Consider the following 23,664-nt stretch of genomic DNA (forward strand, 5'->3'; position numbering starts at 1 on the left):
TGGTTGCAGAAGGCTGCCTGTATTAAATCTCACAATTTCTGTAGGTCAGAGGTCCAAGCCCAGCATAGCTCAACTTATTCCCTCCTTAGGGTCTCACAAAGCCCAAATCAAATTATTGGCAGGGCTATGCTCCTTTCTGGAGGCTCTAGGAAGAATCCACTTCCAGGCTCATTCAGGTTTTCAGCAGAGTGCAGTTTCTTGCTACAGTAGGACTGAGTCCTTGCTGGCTATCAGCCAGGGCTACTCTTAGCCTTTAGAGCCCCTCACTGGTCCTTGCATGTGGCCCCTCTACTCAGATCCAGCAACAGTGCATCAAATCCTGTTGCTGCTTCTCTGCTTTCCTCTTCTGCCCTCAGCTGGGAGGAAGCTGTGCTTTTAAGGGCTCATGTAATTACATTGGATTGCTCAGATGATGCCCCTATGTTAAGATCAGTTGATTAGTAACCTTAATTACATGTGCCAAGTCTCTTTTGCCCTTTCTTTTGTGTAATAATAGACTGTACTTTCTGATTTTTTCACTTTGCTAAATAAAAAGGTGGCAATTAAAAATACTTTGAAGTCTTCCTAGAGGTCTTCTGGGTACAAAATAGTGGTCTGAGTAGACACATCTGATTTTGCTTTCTCCTAAAACCCCACATAAGATAAAGGGAGTTGTAAAAAAGAAATCAATTCATGAGGACAGGGAGAATGAGAAATAAAACAACAGCAAGAAAAATTTTGGAAGCAAAGAGTACATGAATGATTCGGTTTATAATGTAGGAGTGGAAGGCATGAGACTTTTTGGTGGGGGGAGGGGAGCGTGGGCATCAGAGGTTGCTGAGTACAAGAATAGTTTGAAAGCAGCTGATGCAGTTATATCCTTCGATCCCTTTCCTTCCACCATGGTGCTGGGTGTTGGCCTCTCCGACTTTAGCTGCATGTTGCACATTTCTGCAGAAGGAAAAACCAAGGGCCTAGGAGCCTCCAGGTATTCTTGGGAGTTAATATAGAGACAACCTCCATTCTCTAGCCTTCTAACCCCTTTTAACTTCTAGAACATTGACAGCCAGGCCCTTACAGATGAAAACGGTCCTCACTGTGGAATCTAACCAGCCCAAGATGGGAAAACAATACAAATGATGCTCACAGCAAGGATTTCCCAGCCAATGACCCAACCAGATCATCCTAGACAGAAATTTAGCTGCCCGGGGACTCAGAGCTTCCAGCTAGTTCCTGAGTCATTCACTCTTAGTCATGAGGACTGCCAGGGATTACTAGATGGCTAAAGAAAGTGCCTAATGGAGGAAAGCAAAACAAATGAGAAAAAGCAATTTGAAAGGAAGTCTATTTAGAGGAAAGAACATTTTGAAAAACATTTTTATATCCATGAAATAAGAACAGGATACAATAAAAAGGAACAGTTAGAAAACAAAGTTATCTGAAAATTAAAAAAAAATAAGGGCAGAGCAAAAATATCAGTAGTATTATTAGAAAATAAAGTTCAGGGAGTCTTTCAGAAAATAGAGCAAACAGATGAGGAGATGAATAATAAGTAAGGCAGAAAAGTTAAGAAAATTAAAGCATCAGCCAGGCTTCCCACATCAATTGATGGGAGCTAACCGAAAGAGAAAACAGAAGAATGCAAGAGGCAAAATCATTGAGGAAAATATTGCCTGAAATAGGTTATTAGCTTCTCTATGGAGGGGCCTATGGAATGTTGAGCCAAGTAGATGAAGGCAGACCCAAACTATACCCTCAAATGTCAATATGCTTGAGAGAAAGGGGTGATACACAAGTTACACAGAGAAAGAAACAGGTCAAGTAAGGAGATTAGAAATCTGAGTGGTTTGGGGCTTCTCGATACATCTGAATATAGGAGGTGGGGGAGTGATGCCTTCATCATGCTCAATGAAATTGATCCCCAGCCTAGAACTCTGCACACAGCCAGACTCATTCAAGAGTGAAGGTATCCTGTAATCCCAGCACTTTGGGAGGCCGAGGCAGGCGGATCACTTGAGACTAGGAGAGTTCGAGACCAGCCTGGCCACCGTGGCAAAACCCTGTCTCCATTAAGAATGTAAAAATTAACTGGGCGTGGCGGTGCATGCCTGTATCCCAGCTACTCCAGAGGGTGAGGCAGGAGAATCTCTGGAACCCAGAAGGCAGAGGTTGCAGTGAGCTGAGGTTGCACCAGGGCACTCTAGCCAGGGTGAAGGAGTAAGACTCTGTCTCAAAAAAAAAAAAAAAAAAATGAAGGTAGAATAAAAATGTTTCAGACATACTGGATGTGAAAAACTTGCCTTTAGCATTGAAGGATTTCTCCATGAAGGTGAACAAAGACCGGATCTTCTTTAGGGTGTATCCCAAAAGATGTAAAGGGAATTCTGTGCATTGGTCCAGATGGAAGGACCTCCGAAGGCCCCAGGAGGATTTCTTTTTGAAGAAGAAATAAGAATAAAACATCAGATGTGAAAAAACTCACTGAGAGTAGATTTAGACAACTGATATCAAATTTTTGGTTAAATATTGATAAATTCATAGAAAATTAAGCAAAACAAGAAGTTGTACGGGAAAAGAAATGAAATCATATGTTATCTTGCTCACTCTGATAGCTCACGTGGTCATAATAAGATCAGCTATGAAAATTACTCCAGCCAGCACTGCAGTTTAATCAGTGGAGAGATTGGAAAGGACAAGCGTGAGGGGTAGCTTGCAGGGAGAGGGATTTGTGGGGAGTAAAGGGTTAAGTCCTCCTCTTCCAAGGTTGAAAGTGGAATGCTAAAACCGAAAAGTTGGGGAATAATACAAAATGGCACGATCTCGGCTCACTGCAACCTCCGTCTCCTGGGTTCAAGTGATTCTCCTGCCTCAGCCTCCCAATTAGCTGGAATTACAGGTATGGGCCACCACGCCTGGCTAATTTTTTTTTTTTGACACGGAGTCTCGCTGTGTCGCCCATACTGGAGTGCAGTGGCACAATATTGACTCACTGCAAACTCCGCCTCTTGGGTTCACGTCATTCTCCTGCCTCAGTGTCCCGAGTAACTGGGACTACAGGTACCTGCCACCATGCCCGGCTAATTTTTTGTATTTTTAGTAGAGATGGGGTTTCACCATGTTAGCCAGGATGGCCTCAATCTCCTGACCTCGTGATCCGCCTGCCTCGGCCTCCCAAAGTGCTGGGATTACAGGCATGAGCCACCGCGCCCAGCCTATGTGCAGACATTTCTAAGAGATATTTGGGTGTAAACATCAAGAGTCAGCTAGAAGTTGGAAGTGTCACCTAGAAAGGGAAAACCTGACCTAAGGGCTGGGATCTGCTATTTTCTCAACACGGTTTTTACAGTAGTTGATTCTTAGATTATGTGCAGTTATGATTTTGAAAAATGAAAAGAGAAAAACAAATCTACAATGCACGGCATGTGATGGAGGAGGACATATTTCACAAAACTCATTTTAATTTTTTTGAGATGGAGTCTCGCTCTGTGGCTCACGCTAGAGTGCACTGGCGCAATCTTGGCTCACTGCAACCTCCGCTTCCCAAGTTCAAGCAATTCTCCTGCCTCAGCCTCCCTAGTAGCTGGGATTACAGGCGCCCGTCCCCACACCCAGCTAATTTTCTATATTCTTAGTAAAAACAGGGTTTCGTTATGTTGGCCAGGCTGGTCTCAAACTCCGGACCTCGAGTGATCCGCCTGCCTCAGCCTCCCAGAGTGCTGGGATTATAGGCGTGAGCCGCGGCGCCCGGCCTCCACAGAACTCATTTTAGTTGTGCATGTGAGTGTGTGTGTGCACTGGATTGACTTTTGTTAAATGTATTTCTTTCTGTGGGTCATGATAAGATTTGAAAACTCTTGTTTAGTGGTTTCTCATTGTCAGTTCACTTTTCTTTTCCTTTTTTTTTTTGAGATGGAGTTTTCGCTCTTGTTGCCCAGGCTGGAGTGCAATGGCGCGATCTTGGCTTACTGCAATCCCTGCCTCTCTGGTTCAAGTGATTCTCCTGCTCAGCTTCCTGAGTAGCTGGTATTACAGGCGTGAGCCACCACACCTGGCTAATTTTGTATTTTTAGTAGAGATGGGGTTTCACCATGTTGGTCAGGCTGGTCTCGAACTCCTGACCTCAGGTGATCCATCTGCCTCAGCCTCCCAAAATGCTGGGATTATAGGCGTGAGCCACTGCTCCCAGCCAGCTGGTTCACTTTTCATAATTCTGAATTGTTGAGATATTTTACAGTTGAGAATGTGATACTTTTTTAATTTAAAGAAGGGCAGGAGGGAGGAATGTTACAGGTGAGTGCAACACTGAAGCCGAGCCCTGTTTATAATGACTGCCAGCCTTATCATATTGTAGCCAGCATTCTCCTCCCCAGCAGGGGCACCCCCCAATCAGCAGTGACCCCATTTTCATTTATAATACAAAAGTGGTAATGGTAAGTGTGACGCTGGAAACCATTTTGGAAACTCACTTGTAAGTCCACCACCACTCCATGCAGCCATTTTTATGCTCTTAACGTTCCACTTTGGCCTTTAAGCATATGCTTACAAATTGTGCCATAATTGCAAACCATCAGGTTCATGTTTCACTTAATGCATATTCTTTTTCTGGAGGCAAATTCTTAGTCGTGAGTTTACTGATTAAGGGTGTGACCTTTTTTTTTTTGGTGGTAAATATTACCATGTTGCTACCAAATGGTAGTAACACCATTTCATCTGCTACTAGCAAGGAATAAATGTTTTGCCACAATAGTAGTGGCAATTTTGTTAAATTAAAAAGTGTAAAGTAGGCCGGGTGTGGTGGCTCATGCCTATAATCCCAGCACTTTGGGAGGCTGAGATGGGCGGATCACCCAAGGTCAGGAGTTTGAGATCAGCCTGGCCAACATGGTGAAACCCCTGTCTCTACTAAAAATACAAAAGTTAGTTGGACATGGTGGTGGTCGCCTATAATCTCAGCTACTCAGTGGGCTGAGGCAGGAGAATCACTTGAACCCGGGAGGCGGAGGTTGCAGTGAGCCGAGATCGCGCCATTGCACTCCAGCCTGGGAAACGAGCGAAACTCCATCTCAAAAAAAAAAAAAAAAAGTATAAAATAGGCCAGGCATGGTGACTCACGCCTGTAATCTCAGCACTTTGGAAGGCCAAGGTGGGTGGATCGCTTTGAGCTCAGGAGTTCAGGAACAGCCCGGGCAATATGACGAAACCCCTACGAAAAATAAAAAAATTAGCCGGGCCTGGTGGCATGCGCCTGTGGTCCCAGCTACTCCAGAGGCTGAGGCTGGAGAACCACTTGAACCAGGGAGGTGGAGGTTGCAGTGAGCTGTGATTGCACCATTGCACTCCAGCTTGGGCAACAGAGCAGGACTCGTTTCAAAAAAAAAAAAAAAAAAAAGTGTGAAATAGTATGTCTGGATTGTCTTTAAGTTATATTTCTTGTGACATTGAATATTTTTCCTGTTTTTTTTTTTTTTTTTTTTTTTTAAAAGACTGAGTCTTGCTCCGTCATCCAGACTGGAGTGCAGTGGCGTGATCACTGTTCATCACAGCCTTGACCTCCCGGGCTCAAGCGATCCTCCTACCTCAGCCTCCCAAGTAGCTGGGACTTCAGACACCACACCCAGCTAATTTTTGTACTTTTTGTAGAGATGGTGTTTGGCCATGTTGCGCAGGCTTATTTTTCCATTGGTTATGTTATTCTTCCCTTTGTTATGTTATTCTTTCCTTTGTGTATGATGTTCATATCCTTTGTTCATTTGTATACAACGAGAGTCTTTTTGAAGTATGACTCTCTCTGTAGGTTGCAGATATTTACTCTGTCGTAATTTTTTCAGCTGCAGATACCATTTGTGTTTCCGTTTTTATTGTTACTTTTAATCATGGGGATTTTTTAGACTTGTTATCTGTTCAGGCTTGGTAGTGTTGTGCTTTAAATTGCTTTTTCCTGTTGCCTCAAAAGTTGAAGGAGGGTAAAATAGAATTGAAAACCCTGTTCTCTGGGTGTGGTGTTTGCGTGCATGTGCGTTTGCCCTTTAAATCTGTAAATTGTTATTTGCTTGTTATTTAACTCCCCTCAAGTTGCTAACCAGTTATCTCACCACTGTTAAACAATTCTCCCTCTGCCCCATTTTGAAAAGTTGGTATTTTGATAAACATGTGCCTCCTTCCTGCCACCCTGATGCTTTATTTTCTATCATGTTCTTAGAGTTGAGACAGTTTGAGATCTTAATTTTTTTTTTCTATGCACACAAAATAGCTTTTGGAGATTCTTCCTCTGCTGGAATGGTATTTAACATTTGTGAAAAGTTTACCCATCTCTACTTTTAGGAAGATTCTTAGTCGTGCGTGTGTGTCTGTGTGTGTGTGTGTGTGTGTGTGTGTAAGATAAATGGTGTTGGTGTTCATTGTGGATGCGTCTGCTCATAGAGGGCTAACTTCTGCCTTCCTTCAGTATGATGTGGTTTAGCAAATGAGGTGAGATGCTAGGGACCATGGTCATTTCGGGAATCATTTCGGGTCAGATCTGGGTGCTAGTTTCAGCACTACTGCCTTATCAGCCTTCCTGCATTTTTGCGTAAATGCACTAGTAGCTCCTTTGGTGGCTCAGGAGTGCTCAGTCCTTTTTTCCTCCCTTGGGGTTCTGAAGCCTCCGAGCCACACCTGTTGTGCAGCTCCATCATTACCCCTCCACAGATAGAAGGCCACCATACACTGTGTAGGAGGATGTGGCTTAGGCTGGAGTCCAAGTGAGTCTCCCATTTACCTCCCTCAGCTTAAACTGTGTGGAGACCAGGATCTGCCAGCCCCATGGAGGGTCAGGACCTGCTTTTCAACCTGCTGACCAACAGAGCAGAGAGAGACAGAGTGAGAGGTGCCTTCCCTCCCTCTCCTGAGGTTAGGTGGGTGGCAGGGGTGGGGGAGGGGGATGAAGGAAAACTGAAATGTTTCCTTGCAACAGTTCTTGCCATAGTTTCGTCTTCTGTGGGCTGAGGATGGGGGAAAAAGTGTCACTGGGACAGCCCCACCTCTAGACCTCATGGGGTTATCCTGGGTTGTAAAAAAATGGCCAAAAGTGGTATAATGCTGGTGGTGCATGTGCTCTGGGTTGTAAGTGGCACGTGTATCAGGATACGTTGTCTGAGTGTGGCATACCTCTTCTTGGATGAGAGGGGATTTCTTCCTAGTTATTCCGCAGTGTGGCCCTGGCTAGTGTAGTTTCGAGTGTTGATGTTACCAGGGAGGGAGTGAGGGCTTGGAGTTTAGTGGCTATGAGAGTCTCTGACGGGTGTAGGTGTGGACCCCAGCATCTGAAAGCAGAATTGTTTCCTGGTTGGTCATGAGTGTTGGGTAGAAGGTGAAGCAGCAGATGGTCAGGTCAGGGAAGCCAGGCGCCCCATGGAGAATCCTTGCTCCAAAGTACTGGCCTCCCTGCCAGCTGCATCCCCCCGAAGTGTTCCCTGTAGCCTTTCCATATTCTATGCACTTAATGGTTGCGAGCTACAGGAGACCAGGGACCATCAGGTTGAGATTCCCTGTGTTGCCACAGGACAGTCATTTTGCGAAGGCCCCGGGCAGGGGAGCAGAGGTGAGCCACCAACACAGACACGTTTGCTAATGAACTGGTTTCTTTGTGGAGCTTTCATCAAGAAGGAAGGGGGAAGTTTGGCTTTTCTTAACTGCTTCCGGAGAGTTCTTTACAGGGTTGGGTTAAATTAGGTCAAAGGAGCACTCTCTAGGATCCCAAGGCATTCGATTCCATGCCTGACCAGCCCTCCTCAGTTCCTGAGGCCCAGCTCCCTGGAGGTCACCGCCTTCTACTTTCCAGGCTCCTCTGGGAACCACGAGAAAGAGGGGGGGCAGGATTGTCTTGTCCATAAAAAGGAACAGAGTTTCTACTGCTTAGAACATTTTTCTGCCTCATAGGGTGTTTCCAGCTGAATTGACAGTTCTCTGTGATAAATGTACTTGAGTTTTAGGTTAAAGGTTTTTTTTTCATTCTATATGCATTAATCCAGTCATGGATTTATAGTTGGGTAGCCCAACCCTCCCCTGAAGGGGAAAAAAAGAACGATTAAAAAAGCCAAACCATTGACTGGGTGTGGTGGCTCGTGTAGGTAATCTCAGCAATTTGGGAGGCCCTGGAGGGAGGATTGCTTGAGGCCAGGAGTTTGAGACTAGCCTGGGCAACATAGCATAGTGAGACTGCTATCTCTACCTACACAAAAAATTAGCAAACCAACCCAGTGCTGTGGGGCCCTGTAATCTCAAACAAGCTGGTGAATGTTAGCTATAGCTACCATTAAGTTAGTTGCCTACAAGGAGCCCCTCTCTGTGAATCCGTGTGCTGCATCATAGCTCACAGGCCCATCTACCTTTGTAAGATCCCCAAGGGGACGGCTGCAGCCCTCGGTGCCTAAGCTGATACCTGATCTGCTGGGCATGGGTCTTTTGGCATGTCAGTATCACGGTGGGGGCGGGGGTGGGGGACTTGTCAGAATTGCAGATTCAGGGCTCCAACGCAGACTTCCTTACCAGAACCTTGTGTTGGGGGCTGGGATCTGTATTTAGAATAAGTGATTCCGATGCTGCCAGCCAGGCCCCTCCTGCCAGTGACATTAGGGGTAGGTCACTAAGAGCCCCACTTTAGTTGAGGATACTGAGGTCCCGAGAGAGCAGGGACTTGGATGGGCTGAGGTCATGTTGCTGAAGGAAGGCGCCTGTGTCTCTACCTGAGAGCTCCTTTTCTCCCTGCAGCCACCCTGTGTGGCCCAGACAGTGTTGAGGCCTCGTGTGTGGCCTTGTGTCCTGTAGAGTCCTTGGGCAGCAGGTGGTTGTGTTCACACACTCATTCTTGGAGGCAAGTTTTATGGACGTGCTCTTCTGCTGGTGGGGTGGTGGTAGGGCGGGAGGTGGGGATGGGGCAGCTGGGTGGCGGTCTGCCTGGTGTTCTCCCCTGCTGGTTCCTGAGGTCAGACAGAAGGAGGGGCCGGTGGATGAGTGGTGGTGTCTAGGCTGTGCCTGTCGATTCCACACCGTGGGAGAGGTGGAGCGGTCACAGGTTCCGTTTCCAGAGGAGTGTGGTTTCATGTCCCTTCTTGGCACTTCTTTCTGAGAACATTGCAGAGCAGCAGCCAGCCGGCCGTGGCAGCCTCACAGGAAGGGGTTTTGCAAGTAGCCACCACGTGGAAGCTGGTTTCTCACTGGCGGATGTGGGTCGGTCGCCTCCTCACCTCTAGGGTGGCCTTGTCTGCTTTCGCCTTGTGCTGTGTTACTCTCCTCACCTGGGAAGCTGGGGGGTGAGCAGGGGGCTGGCATGGAACCACTGCCCTGCGGGCCTCTGATTCTGTTCCTACCTGTCCACTTGAGGCACTCCCTCCTTTCCCACTGTTCAGCCATTGCACTGGGGGCAGAGGACCATGGAGGACTTAGGGGTCCACCTGGATTGCCACTGGGGTTCAAAAAGGAAAGCAGTAAAGGTAGCCCAGGCCCTCAGAAAAGTCCCTCAGAAATAGCACCCTTCTGCGGTAGGATTTCTGAGGTTGCTTTGGGGGTTAGACACAGATAAAAATCAGTGGCCCCACCCTTCACTCTGTAGTTCACAGGGTCTTCCCACATAGGCTGTGTAGTCCAAGTTTCATGACAGCCCTGGAGGACAAAACTATGGCTATGGTCTGGGTTGAGGTGAGGGGGCGGGGTGCGGGTGACAGGGGATGGAGGGAGCAGGGGGATGGCTGCTGGCTCCAGTGGCCTTCCTCACCTCTGAGGGCTGAGCTTCAGAGGTTCTCAGAAAATGCTGCATGAATGAATATGGAGCCCTCATCTTGGCTTTTCTTCACTGGGCACAGTTGGATCATGTCCAGACCTGCCTGCACGTTCATCTCCCAAATGTGGCTCTTTGTGGTCAAGCCCCTGTTTCTTCTGTTGGCTCTAGTGGGTGGAAAGAATGTGGACTGTGAAGTCCCCTGTCCTTGGTTCCAATCCTGGGCTATCACTGCTCTCTTGTCCTTGGGCAAGTCATGTGATCTTTCTGAATGGTTTCCTAAACCATGAAGTGAAAAAAAATCAATTCCCAGTCAAGAAGTGATGAGATCAATATTTGGGAAGGCTCCAAGCAGAATTCTTGGTACTTAAAAGACACTTAAAAAGCATCTTTCTTCCTTCTTTCAAAAATGTCCCTTATCCTTTCGTTTGTGTTATAGAGAGCTGATTCAACCTGAGTTTTGCATTACCTATACCTGGCCTTGGTAGTAGGCCTCTGCTTGGACCGGTAAAGGGTCGTGAGGGAAATGATTGGGAGCTTTCTGGAATCTGCCTATGAGCAGGTTTTGGGGAGAGGTTTTAACGCTGAGCCTGTCATCTCACTAGTCACACATCTCTCCGCAGATTCTGCTTCTCAGAAGATGCACTATTATAGATACTCTAACGCCAAGGTCAGCTGCTGGTACAAGTACCTCCTTTTCAGCTACAACATCATCTTCTGGGTAAGTGGATGAGAGTGACCACATTCCCTTGTTTAGTCCTTTATTCAGTAAATTATGGTTTTCCACACTCTTAATATGCGAGACACTACGTAAAGCTCTGGGATAAGGTGGTGGGCAGGGTCAATGACCCCTACCCTCACAGAACCAGTTGCAACTGTGGGGATGGGGGAAGGCCGAAGGCCGAGGTGATTGAAAGCCAGAGTAAGGCCAACCCAGCCTTGGGGGTTCAGGTGGCTTTGGAACTCTGACCCAGATGCCTGTCTGTCTCCCTCACCTGCCCCCTGTTCCGATCCTGGGAGTGCCCCAGTGAGACAGCAGCAGCAACGTACTTTGTGTGCATCTGACTATGAGCCAGACCCTGTTTTGGGTTCTGGGAGGTGATAGCAGACAAGGGCAATAAAGTGCTATTCTTGTAGTGCTTATGTGTAACCAAGAGCCATGTTAGCCTCCTGAACAACAGGACAGTGAGGGAGATGCTCCTTAGGTAGGGTGGCCAGGGAAAGGCATTCTGTGGAGGTGACTTGTGGGCTGAAAACTGAGTACTAATGAAAAGGTGGCCAAGCAGGGATCTGGGGAAGACTGCTCCAGACAGACAGAATGGCAGCTGCAAAGGGCCTGAGGCAGGAATGAGCTTTGTGTGTGCAAAGGACAAACAGAAGGCCATGTGGCTGGAGCTGAGTAAGTGGGAGAAGGGACACAGGTAGGGACAGAGGCATGCAGGAGCCGGGTCACAAAGGATCACACGGGTCTCAATAAATAGTTGTAATTATTTTTTACTGCTTTAAATAATTATTGGAAGGCTTGTAAGTTGGGTGGTGTGATCTGCTTTTGGAGTGACTGGAGAGTCACTCTGCAGAATGACCAGGTTCTGAGATGGGATTTGGGATAGAAGGGGGGTACATTTAAATTGTCTCATAGCCAGCCTCAGGGAGATACCATTTCCTTTGTTGTTGACTGTCCTGGAGATGGAAGTCTTGGCCAGCCACCATCAGAGGAAGGGCTGGACCAGATGAGAGCGTGGAAAGTGGGTGTGTTGACTGAGAAGAGGAGAGGTCTGAATATTGAGCCCTACGATGCTAGAGGTTGGGTCGAGGAAGAAAACCCACTCCCAAGTTGGCTGAGAGCGAGTGGTCCGAGGTAAAGGGAAGACCAGGAGATTGTGTGTTGTAGAAGCCTTTAAAGTAGAAAGGCACAGTCAACCATGGTGCAGGGAGGCGAAGAAGGATGAGGACAGAACATTGGTAATGGCTTAGACAAAGTGAAGGTTGTTGATGAACTTGATGAGACCACTGTGTGCTCTGGGTAGCGGATCGGGGTGGGTGGATAGAAACCCAGCTGGAGTTGGCTGAGGAGCCAATGGGAAGTAAAGAAGTGAAGGGAATGACTCTTGACAGTTCTTCCAAGGATGCTTGCCTTAAAGAGGAGAAGAAAAGTTGGACACTGGCTGGAGATGGTCAGGGGGTTAAGGGAGTTATAGCATGTGTTTATTGCCAGTGAGATGGTCCAGGGAGAGGCAGACATTGATTCTGTGCAGGAGGGCCTGGGGACATGATCATGCACAGAGGCTTTTAAAACCATTAAACATAGTTTATGAATATCTGTGTGGGTGTAGATGGAGAAAGGAGGACAGAATGAGTGGCCGTGATGTCATATTTTGCTTCTACTGCAGATTTGGCATCTTCTATTGGGACTGGAACTCTTGAAAACAAGGCAGACTTACTAAGTCTTCTCAGCTTTGCAAGCTTGATTTTACAGCCTCATCTCCTGGTGATTTATCTTAGTGTGTTTGGGGATTTTCTGTCCTAGAGAAATAAGGTGGGATTCAATGGCTTGGTCTTTTAGCCCACATCTTTTCCTGTGCTCTGATAACTTTGCACCAGCAACTGCATCATTGTTCCTGAAATAGGGCATTGCTGGATATTTGATGTGGTGCCTCTGGGTCCCTCTTAATGCGGGACTCCATGCTCCATCCTTATGATGTATGGCTGCTCAGAGCAGCATTGTTCCCTGTCTGGAGAGCCTCTTGGCCTTAACTGGTGTTCCCCCTCCACCATCCTGCACCCCCAGCCAAGTATATGGTAGAGGGTCACTGGGCTAGGCAGGCAGTCTGACACTTGGACACTTGGACGCCCAGTTGCTCCCCTCTGTGGGTGTGCTGCTTGGCTTTGTGCCTCAACCTCTGACTCTCATCTTAATTTCTGCAGCTAGAGCAACACTCTCCCACTACTGCTGTAGCTGAGGGCCCTGGTATCTTCATTTCTTCAGAGGGTTTCAGGACAGAGTTTTTGACACCAGGGAGCTCTACTAACTTGCCTGGTAACACATTTGCCGCACTATATTCCAGTAGTGGAGCGCATGAATCCAGCATGGTAGTAAGTCTGCTTGGTGGTTGAAGGGTGCTGCAGTGTTTTCCGCCTGTTGCAGATTTGGCAATGTGTGTGTTGAAAGTTAATCATTTTTCAGTTAGTGTGCGTTGGGGCAGAACAGGAAGGAACAAACAGGAACAGCCAGGAAGACCATGAGAGAGCTTGGTTGGGAAATAAGAGTGGGAGGCCAAGTGCCTTGCTTAGGGAGAAGCTGCTGGACCCTCCCCACTGGGTTCCTGGTAGTGATGTGCAGTCTTCATTTGCACTGGAGCTGGCAATGTGGGGTGAGGCCTGACACTGGGGCACACAGCCCTCTGAGAAGCTCATGGTGTAGCAGGAGTGTGCCGGGCTGGCTCTGGGCACCCAGGGTCTCCCGGAGCTGAGTGACCTGGCTAAGCTTCAGTGTTTTCCTTGTGACGTAGCACTCTCAGCTGCCTAGTGTCTGCCTCAGGTTGCTGAAAATGTATAAAGTGGAATGCCCAAGCCTTTACCTCTTCAGATAAGTTTTCTTTTTTTAAAATGGAGAAAATATAAAAGTAGGATAATAAAATGAGCTCCATGTTTCCACCATCTGGCTTATTTGGTTTGTATCTCCCCGCCCAACCCTTTGGATTATTTTGAAGCAAAGCCCAGGTAGATGATTTTGCACAGTGTTTTTATTTGTATTTTGTTTAATGAATTAACAGTGAGCAGTGGTGCAGAAGGATTGCACATGCTGATGGTGGACACTGGACTCAGCAGGCAAGTTTCAACGTGCAGAAGGCAGCTTGTTGCTTCTGTGACAAATTCTAGGTGTTGGAACAAATATGATGTTTTATTTAGTAGTTTGCCCTCACTTAGAATTATTTTCATAGGCCGGGCGTGGTGGCTCACGCCTGTAATCCCAGCGCTTTGGGAGGCTGAGGCGGGCGGACCATGAGGTCAGGAGATGGAGACCATCCTGGCTACGGTGAAATCCCGTCTCTACTAAAAATACAAAAAATTAGCCGGGCGTGGTGGCGGACGCCTGTAGTCCCAGCTACTCAGGAGGCTGAGGCAGGAGAATAGCGTGAACCCAGGAGGCAGAGCTTGCAGTGAGCCAAGATCACGCCACTGCACTCCAGCCTGGGCGACAGAGTGAGACTCTGTCTCAAAAAAAAAAAAAAATTTTTTTTCCACAATAGCATTCTTTATAGATAAATACCCTTTGGTCACTAATAGATTTTTTTTTTAAGCTCTCTGACTTTGGGGCCAAGATTTCCCAGGGATTGTTAAAACCTGCTTGGGATAAGAAATGTGGTTGCCACTGAAGTTTGCATGTCTGTTCTGAACCTCTTGGTTTACAGAATGAGAATGGAATGGGCTTCATGAGGTTCTTATCACAAGGATGTTAGGGAAAATATGCTTCCATGCAACATGGCTTTTTGAGAGCGCTAGTGTTTTTTACTTATTAAAAAAATCATTCTTTGGTTGTGCTAGACCTGTTTTTAGTGCAAAGTCTCACTTTGACTTAGGAAATGCAAATCAAAACCACAATGAGATACCACTTCACACCCATTGGGATGGCTATTATTTTAAAAAATGGAAAATGACAGATGTTGATGAGGATGTGGAGAAATTGAAAGCTTTGTGCATTGTTAGTGAAAATGTAAAATGGTGCAATTGCTATGGTAAACAGTATGGTAGTTCCACAAAAGTTAAAAATAGAGTTACCGTATGATCCAACAATTCCACTTCTGGGTATAACAAATAGAGCTGAAAGCAGGATCTCGAAGAGATATTTCTACACCCATGTGCACATTCATAGCAGCATTATTTACAGTTGCCAGAAGGTAGAAACAACCAAAGTGTCCATCGATGATTGAGTGAATAAACAAAATGTGATATTATACAGATGTGAAAGAGCTTAAAAAGGAAGGCGGTTCTGTCACATGCTACAGCATGGGTAAACCTTGAGGACATTGTGCTGAGTGAGATAAGCTAGACGCAAAAAGACAAATACTGTATGATTCCACTTATGTGAGGTGCCCACAGTAGTCAGAATCATAGAGACAGGAAGTAGAATGTTGGTTGCTAGGAGCCTGGGAAGGGAAGATTGGGGAGTTGTTGGTTAATGGGTACAGAAGATCTCACTTTGATGTGCAGAGGAAGGGAAGCTGGGAGAGGCGTACACTGGAGGAGTGGCATCTGGCCTTTTGTCTTTGCTCATTTGTACCCCCCACTGGTTCCACAAAGCATTTGGGGTTTTCTAAGTTTGCCAAGTGAATCCTCTAGAGGGATGATTCGGATGATGTCTGCAACTCCAGGGCTGGTTTCCAACACAAGCCTTGCTTTAATCTGCATGCTGAGGTTGGATGAAGTCCTTGCCTGGATCTGCTTCACAGATGGATTAAAAGTGAAGAACTGAAACCCCTTCTAAGCAGACTATAGGCCTTTGTTACACAGGAGAGTCCTCTGCTTATCTGTAGTTAAAAAAAAATTTTTTTAAATGACATTCTGCCATTGGCTTTCTCAGTGACTTGGGTCTATTTGAGCTTACCCTTTTAAAAATGTGTGAATTCGCTTCTGTGCAGCCTGTTTCTGAGTGAGATGAGATCCATGGACATCTGTGCTCTGTGACCAGCATGGCTTGAGGCCTCTTCCTTCAGAGTCACAGATGCCTCCTGTGAGTAGGGTGAACATGTAATCTATGGTTCAACTTTTGAAAGTAAGAGAGAGTTTGTTGAGAATGTTCCTGGAACAACAGGTGTACGCCAGGCCTGTCCTGTGCAAATCTGGGCATGTGGCCACCCTGCACAAGAAAGAGAAGACAAGCCCAAGGTGGAAAGATCAGCTCTCTTTCCTTACCCTTGTGTAGGGCATCTTTGTGGGCAGGGTCTTTTTCTCTTCATCCGACCTTTATTATGCTCCTCTTTATAGAGGACTTGTCAATTCACAGGATAGTCTGCTGTTCTGGGCTCTTCTGACTGATGGAGAATTGCCCTTATTTGAGCTGAACTCTGTGCCTTTGATATCAGACACCAAGGCCTGATCCCTAGATCTTCAGGCACATGATTTCTTCATTTCCATCTCGGTGATGCAGTCAAAAGGGAAAAGTCTAGTGTTTTAATAATGTATATAGTGTATTTTTGTTTTCACTGCTGGGAAGATGTCCTTTTTTCTCTTCAAGTAGTATTTAATCAACTTTTGTAATTGCATGGACATTCATAAATGCTAAACAAGGCATCCCAGGTTTACTGCATTTCTTCTTCCATGCCCCAGTGTCCTGTATGCAGGCACACAGTTTCATATCCTGTGAGTAGTATCCTTGCAATCTTGAGATACGCATTTTCACAGCACCGTCTACTAATATAAAACATTCCAGGTTTGCAACATTATCTTTCCAACCGTATTTTTAGAAATTCCCATATTGGAAATTTAGGTTGTTTCCAATTTTTTTGCTATCCCAGATAAGGATGCAATGATTAGTTTATGTAATACACATTCTTCCCTTTAGGGAAGGGAGGGAAATTATTCGCTGAGATAGATTCCCAGGAGTGAGATTAAATGGGTCACAAGGTGTGTACACTGTTTTAACCGGCCTGACATACAGTCAGAATCACAGCCCCAGAACGACTGCCCCAATTCATAGGAAATTGACCATCTTTTGGCACAGGGTGTGTGTGTGTGTGTTTCTGCATTTAGGCTTGCCAAGGCAGAGGACAGGGATTGCTTAATCAGAAACTCCACTAGAACTTAAGGAATGGCCAGTGGTGCTGATGCCTGCATGGCCTCAGCCCCCAATTTTCCCAATTTAGTAATCCCAACTGGTGAGGCTGGGACCACCAGTTGGGATTACTGAGGAAGGGATGTTCAAGGTGCTCTGAGATTATTGCCTGGCACACAGGACTGTTAAATGCTTACACATACTTTCAAGTCTTAAGTACCTTGGTGTACTTGTATGACTCTGCCTCCTTGGCTGGTAAATAATCAGCGTGGCATAGTCTACAGGAGTGATTTTTCTTGTTTGTTCTTTTTTTCTTTAATGGAAATCCTTTTTATAATGATCACTTCTATTGATGTCTGAGTTAGATAGAATAACATTTATTCGTTTTAACTGTACAGTTCAATCTCAGCTGTACATGCCACATAATCACCATCATCACAATGAAGATATAAAACATTCCCATCACCCCAGAAACTTTCCTTGTGTCCCTACAGTCATGCCCACCCCACCCCACCCCTTTCCTGGGTGATGGTTGTTCTGCCTCCTGTTGCTATAAATTAAACTCTTTGGTATCTGACTTTTTTTAGTTAGGTGGTAGTGTCTCTATTGGTTTTCTCTTTTTAATTACTTTTTAAAAATCTTTTGAAATTATTTTTTATTTTTTAATTGTACAACATACATAACAGAAAATTTGTCATTGAAACTATTTTAAGTGTGTAGTTCGTTGGCATTAAGTACATTCACATTCACCTTAATTGCTGTTTTTATTTTGATTATTTCTTCCTTTCTACTTTGGGATTATTTTGCTTTTCCTTAGCTACTTAAACTGGAAGAGTAGATCACTAATTTTTAGATCTTTTTTTCCTAATATAAATACTTGAAGCTGTACATTTTCTGCATCCCACACATTTTGATATGTTTTCACTTGATTTGGTAAAAATACTTTGTGTCTCCTCCCACCTCCAGGCTGACTTCTGGAGTTTCTCCTTTTATTCTGGATTGTAGCAATTTTATACGTGCTGGTATAGTTGTCTTTGTGTTTATTCTGTTTGGGGTTCATTGGCCTTTGAGATTTGTGGGTTTATAGTTTTCATCAGATTTGGAATATTTTGGCCATTATGTTTTCAAATGTACATCCTTTTTCTCCCCTTCCCTGTCCCATTTCCCTAGGACATTGTTTATCTAGGTTACAGAGGCTCGGTTTAGTTTTTTATTTTGTTGAGCATTTTACCCCTCTCCTTTAGTTTCTGTGGCTTTGTCTTCAGCTTTACTGATCTTTTCTGTAGTGTCTCACTGGCTGTTAAACCCATCTAGTGAAGTCTTCATTTCTAGTATTATAGTTTCTATTTTTAGTAGTTACATTTAGGTCTTTTTTATGTCTCCAATTTCTTTCCTTATCATATTTATATTTTCCTTTAAATCCCTGAACATATTTGCAATACTTGTTTTGAAGTTGTTGCAATTTCATCTTCTCTGTCATACTTGTGTCTTCTATTTACTGATTTTTTTCTCTTGTAGCTCACTTGTTTCCTTTTCTTGCCTATCTAGTAACTTTTGGTTGGATGTTAGTTATAGTTTTTCCACTAAGTATTCTTCCCTAACAGTATGAAGTTTTTTTGTGTCTGACATCTTTCATTTAATATCATATGTGAGATTCATTTATGCAGTTGTACATAGTTGTAGATCATTTATTCTTGTTGTGTAATATTCTATTGTGGGGATATATAATTTGTGTTATTTACAGTTTTAGGCTATTAAGACCTGTTACAGTGATATAAAAACATACCAGTGTTGGAGACCTGAGTATAGGGTATCCCAGGCTTTGTGTGGCTGAGGAGGAGGAAATCCCGTCCTTCCTCTCCAGGTCCAGATGGTTTTAGTGTGATAGTTTAGAGCTGAGCTTTGCAGACATGGCTTGCAGGCCAAACCTGGCCTTCCCCCTGTTTTTACACATACAATTTTATTGGAACACAGCCACACCCATTCATGTACGTATTATCTATGGCTGCTTTCCCATTATAACAGCAGAGTTGAGTAATTGCTGTGGGGATCATCAAGCACACAAAGCTGAAAATACTTACTATTTGGCCCTTTACAAAAATGCTGACCACTGCTTTAGTATCTTGGTTTTCTACCCACTGTTAATCACTGTGAACTGTGCCAAAGTTAGGGTGGGGGTTTCTTCTCTCCTGGGGTTACTGCCTGTCACCTCCCTTGAATGACTGTGTTCCCTCCGCCTTCCTTCCTTTCAAGGGCCTTGACACAGGTTCCTGGGCGGGGCTCAGTGGGGGTCAACTCCCTGTTATCTGGCAACACAGAGACAGCTGTGGAAGCTGCCCCTGGAGCCCTCTGTGCAGTCCTTCCCCACAATGGGGCCCTCGCATGGGTTCTCTGCCTCTGCTGGGAGGGCACATGTTGTTGCCTTTTCTCAGAACCACCCTTCTGGCAGGAGGAAAAGCTGGGGTGTGATAGCTGTGTGACCCCGTGCAAGGTACCTCCTGCTCTGGGCTCTGTTTCCCTGTGTCGTAAGGAAGCCAAGTCCTAGCATCCCTTCTGGCTCCCAGACCTTCCGAACTCCCACTGACAAGTGGCTTGGTTCAGACTTTCAACACAGGATGGTTAACTGCAACTCCTCCCTTGGCCCACTGGGCTCTCAGGGCCAGGTTGGGTCTGGGGTCTGCACCCTCTGGTCCTTTTTGGCCTCAAGTTCAATTGAATCATCAGCATTTCAAGTGGCCACAAGTATCGCTGTTGTTTCCTGAATGCCTCAGGCCTGGATTTGGGATTTCCTATTCTGGAGAGTGCCAGGACCCTGAGGTTTCCATCTGGTGTAATTTATAATGGCAAAGCTTAGCCAGTGGGAGGTGCATGTGCATGGGTCCTTGGAGGTCATCGGTCTCCTGCTGCTGCTTATTTTGCTGATTGGCAGACTTGAGACCCAGGAGAGGGATGGCTTCCTCGAGGCCCTGACTCTGTAAGTTAGGAACAAAGCTGAGACTCAGTCCTGGCTTCCTCCGCTCCCTGGTGTTTTCTTTCCATCATCCTTTCCTACCTCACTCGAAAAGCCTGCAGAAGGCCCTGTTTCCCTAAGCTGTGCTTCACTGTTGTCTCCAGAAGCCCAGTTATACAGGTGCCCTTGGAAAGGAGGACTTTGTCTTAGGACGGAGGCTGGTGCTGGAAGTAATTGGGGAGTGGGGTACAGAACACCAGCATCACGAGAAGGAGACGCAGTGTCTTCAGGACAGCAGATGCTTGTGGCATATCCTCAAACGTCCCCCACGTTTCTGCTCTGCCTGTCCTGCAGGAGGGCATGGCCACCTTGAGACTGGCTCTGTGCCTGGAGTAAGCATGTCACGTAGGATCTTCTTTTAATCTTTACAACCTTCCTGTGACCTAGGAAAGATCATTCCTGTTTTGTAGAGAACATAGGCTCAGAAAACGTATCGGACTCGCATGAGGCCCTGTCACTAGGCAGCTATAAACAGAGACTGGACCCAGGGCCGGCTTTGTTCAGGGGAAGAGGCTCTGTGAATGTCAGCCTGAGTCAGCGCATGGATTGTGCAAGACCCAGAGGCCAGCAGGGCAGAGCCTGAGAGCATCGCCTGCTGCTGGTGGTTCGCCTTGATCTTGCTGAAGAAAGGCCTCTGGGGCCTGCAGGAGTTGCCAAGTACTTTTGTACATGCTTAAATCTTGCAAGGAGCCAAGGCCATTAAATCATGGGTGAGAGGCTGCCTTTGACCTGCTTGGAGCTGCATCTTTCTCCTCCAGTTCAGCAGGGCCTGGCTGGGTGTCACTTCCTTTGTGACTTGATTGTGCTTGGGTAAAGTACCACGTGCTTGCTTATGTGATAAGTGGATTTCTTGTGTCTGGACTCTGGCTGGACCAGCCCAGAGTGCCCCAGGAGGACCTCCTGCCTTTCGCAGGGGCATTTTCCTAAGGTGAAAGGTCAATATTTAATCTTTGCAGTGACCCACAAAGAGGCCCTGCTGCCTTGTCCACCTGCCCTGGTTGGGACACAAGTGGTCTCACCACCTGTCTGTGTGGATCATTTGGCTTTAGAGCTGCACAACCCCAAAGCCCCCCTGTGGAATTCCTACATCCCCGGGCCCCTGTGTGAGTGCCCCTGTGTGGAAGGCAGCTGCTCTGTGGGTGGTAAGATAATGTGTTGCCAGGGTCAGAGGCATCCAGGTTTGGTTCTTAAGTCTGCCACCAGCTAGCCATGTGACCTTGGGCAAAGGACCAAATTGCTCTACATTTGAGCTTTCCCATCTGAAAAATGAGGGTAATTGAGCCAGTGTTATGGGATCTGGAGGGATAGCCTTAGGTCCATTAAGTGTTTAATGCAGCGCATAGCTCCCAGGAAAGGGCAGCTATTCACAGTGACCATAGCAGTCTAGGAGCTCGCTGGTCCAGCAAACAGAAGGCTGGCCTCCCCTCAAGCTGGGCCAGAGCTGGGCCCCATTCTTCAGTAGGTAATTCAATTAGGTCATAGGAGGGAGACAAAGAAGGTCACTTGAGGCTGGAGGGTACTCAGCTGAACCCTCACTCCCAGAAGATTGGCAGCCAGGGCTCATAGCAGTCAGGGCTCACCCAGCCTGGCCCCACAGACCATCTGCTGCAGAGTTTCAGGGAAGGGTAACGTGGGGTGAAGCGGGCCAGTGACCCGGTTCATTCATGGGACTGTTGTGTGAGCTCTCAGGCAGGTCACTTCCCCTGTCTGGTCCTCCCTCAATCTCCTGGTCTCTGAAACCAGATTTGTTGGTATTCAGAGTTCCTGCCCTGGGTCACTGTTTGTTGAACCCATGATCTGACATGTGATCCCCAAGTTCCTGTCTTTCCGGTGTGAGTTAACTTTAGTTCTTCCTTTAAGACAGAATGGAAAACAACACGAGGCCTTATTCTTTTTTTTTTTTTTTTTTTTTCTTGTTTGAGACGGAGTTTTGCTCTTGTTGCCCAGACTGGAGTGCAATGGCGCCATCTTGGCTCACCGCAACCTCCGCCTCCTGGGTTCAAGTGATTCTCTTGCCTCAGCCTCCCGAGTAGCTGGGATTACAGGCATGCATCACCACGCTCAACTAATTTTGTATTTTTAGTAGAGATAGGGTTTCTCCATGTTGGTGAGGCCGGTCTCAAACTCCTGACCTTAGGTGATCCGCCCACCTCAGCCTCCCAAAGTGCTGGAATTACGGGTGTGAGCTACCATGCCCGGCCAAGCCCTTATTCTTAGAGCTGAGAGAAAGAGAACTGCACGCAGTGGTAGGGAGCTGGCTTCCCCAGCAAACAGAGTCAGCCAGGGCTTTCCCTGGGGGCTTTGAGAAGATCAGCAAGTGAAGGAGGGTATGGTCTGTGGGCCATATGCAGAGCGGTAAGTGGCCCTGTGTTTGGGGAAGGGGCGATTGGAGCAGAGGTGAGCAGGAGTGGGCCTACCTTTGCATGGGCACTGTGCCCCTGAGGGTGGGGATATGAACAGCTCTTGAGGTCATGGGTCTTTTTTGAGAACTTGTGCAGAACAAAATTCCTTTTGTGAAACCAGTCACCTTTTCCTATTGTATCTATTTAGTCACCTGGGAGAGCAATTAATATAGCACCTCAGCATGAATTCACAGAAACCTATTAATATAGATGGAACTGAGGCCCTTTTTTTTTTTCTTTTTTTTTGGGAGACCTGTCACCACCCAGGCTGGGGTGCAGTGGTGCAATCTCAGCTTACTGCAGCCTTGACCTCCCAAGTTCAAGCAGTCGTCCCACCTTGGTCTCCCTGGTAACCGGGAATACAGGCATGTGACACCACACACAACTAGTTTTTTTTAAAACTTTTTGTTTGTTTGTTTTAAGAGATGGGGTCTTGCCGTGTTGCCCAGGCTGGTCTTGAACTCCTGGGCTCAAGCAATCCTCCTACCTCAGCCTCCTAAATTGCTATGAGCCACTGTTTTCAGCCTGAGGCTGGTATTAATGTGGGAAACGATACACTTAGAAGTCAGACTTAGTAGTCAAGGTGAGAGAAGGGGTGAGCTGTGAAGTGCAGTGGGGAGGAGAGAGGGGAGCTCCAGCAGTGGTTTTGTTGAGTGTCTTTAAGGCAGACTTTTCTCACCTGTCCCATGTGGCACCAGGGGATGAGTGGACTGTCTTGGAAAGTGGTTAGGCAGGGGCTGGAATGTCTGTTGGGAATGCTGGATGGGGTATCGGCCTTTGGGCTTGTTCTACTCTGACCGTAGGCAAATGCCCCTATATAGAGCTTGGCCCATGGAACTGGGCCAGGCTGAGTTTTTCTTGGCCCACATTTGCTCAAAATGCTTTTGGATCGAATCACACCCAAAAGTGCGCCTAGGGGTAACTAGAAGGACCCAGGCAAGCACTGTCCCGGTCTTGGGTCCTGGGGAGTCACTCATGCCTGCTCTGTGCCTACTGTGGGCCAAGCCCTCCTCGTTGGGCTCAACTCTGAACAAAACAGATAACATCTCTGGCCTTAGAAGGGCTTAGCTGGGGAGACACAATAGAGAGACAGGCCCTGTGGTCTGGGATTAGTGCCACAAAGAAAATCAACAGAGGAGGTCACACGTGGGAGATGGGGAGCAGTTCCACGAAGGGTGGTAAAAGGAGGCCTTGAACGCAGTGAGGGAGGAGTCAGGAATGGATATGGAGGAAGAGCATTCCAGGCTGAGGGAAGAGTGTCCAGGCTCTGAGGCAGGGGTGATTTTGATGACTTTAAGAAACAGAAGGAATGTCAGGGTGGCCCGGGGAGTGGGTTGGAGGTGGGAAGGCGATGCCTTGGGAGGTATACGCAAAGCCTGGCTGCAGAGGCCCTTAGGGGCCATGGGAGAGAGCGTGCATTTTCTTCTAGGTCTGCGTGGGAAGTCACTGCAGAGTTTCGAGGAGGGGAGTTCCCAGCTCTGTATTTTTGAAGGACCGGTCTCGTTGCTTGGACCAGTGAGGAGCCCCCTGTGGGATCCAGACCCGAATGGGTTGAGCCGGGGCAGGTGGGAGCAGAGACTCTGGAGAAAAGCTGGTTGAATGCACCGTGTATTTGGAGGCAGAACCAGCAGAGGGTCCTCTGGGTTGAGTGTGGAGCAAAAGAGGAAGAAGGCACCAAGCCTAGGGTCTGGGTTTTCTCTCTTACACTTGCTGGGTGGAAGGTGGTGCCACTGAATGAGACGGAGAA

The 23,664-nt window shown here is 46.8% G+C and overlaps 1 protein-coding gene across 11 annotated transcripts in view; it reads left to right on the forward strand.

Moving 5' to 3' along the window:
* The window catches only part of TSPAN14 (tetraspanin 14), a 65,553-nt gene that overhangs the window by 22,509 nt on the left and 19,380 nt on the right, over positions 1-23,664 (forward strand). For 9 of the 11 annotated variants that reach the window (XM_023204797.2, XM_023204800.2, XM_023204796.2 and 6 more), the window contains one exon: positions 10,357-10,454. In XM_023204797.2, coding sequence (XP_023060565.1) covers positions 10,374-10,454 — 81 coding nt within the window. In that variant the 5' untranslated portion in view covers positions 10,357-10,373. The other 2 variants (XM_026455762.1, XM_026455767.1) reach the window with 2 other exon arrangements.

This window comes from Piliocolobus tephrosceles, chromosome 9 (genome assembly GCF_002776525.5).
Source record: "Piliocolobus tephrosceles isolate RC106 chromosome 9, ASM277652v3, whole genome shotgun sequence".
Lineage (NCBI taxonomy): Eukaryota > Metazoa > Chordata > Mammalia > Primates > Cercopithecidae > Piliocolobus > Piliocolobus tephrosceles.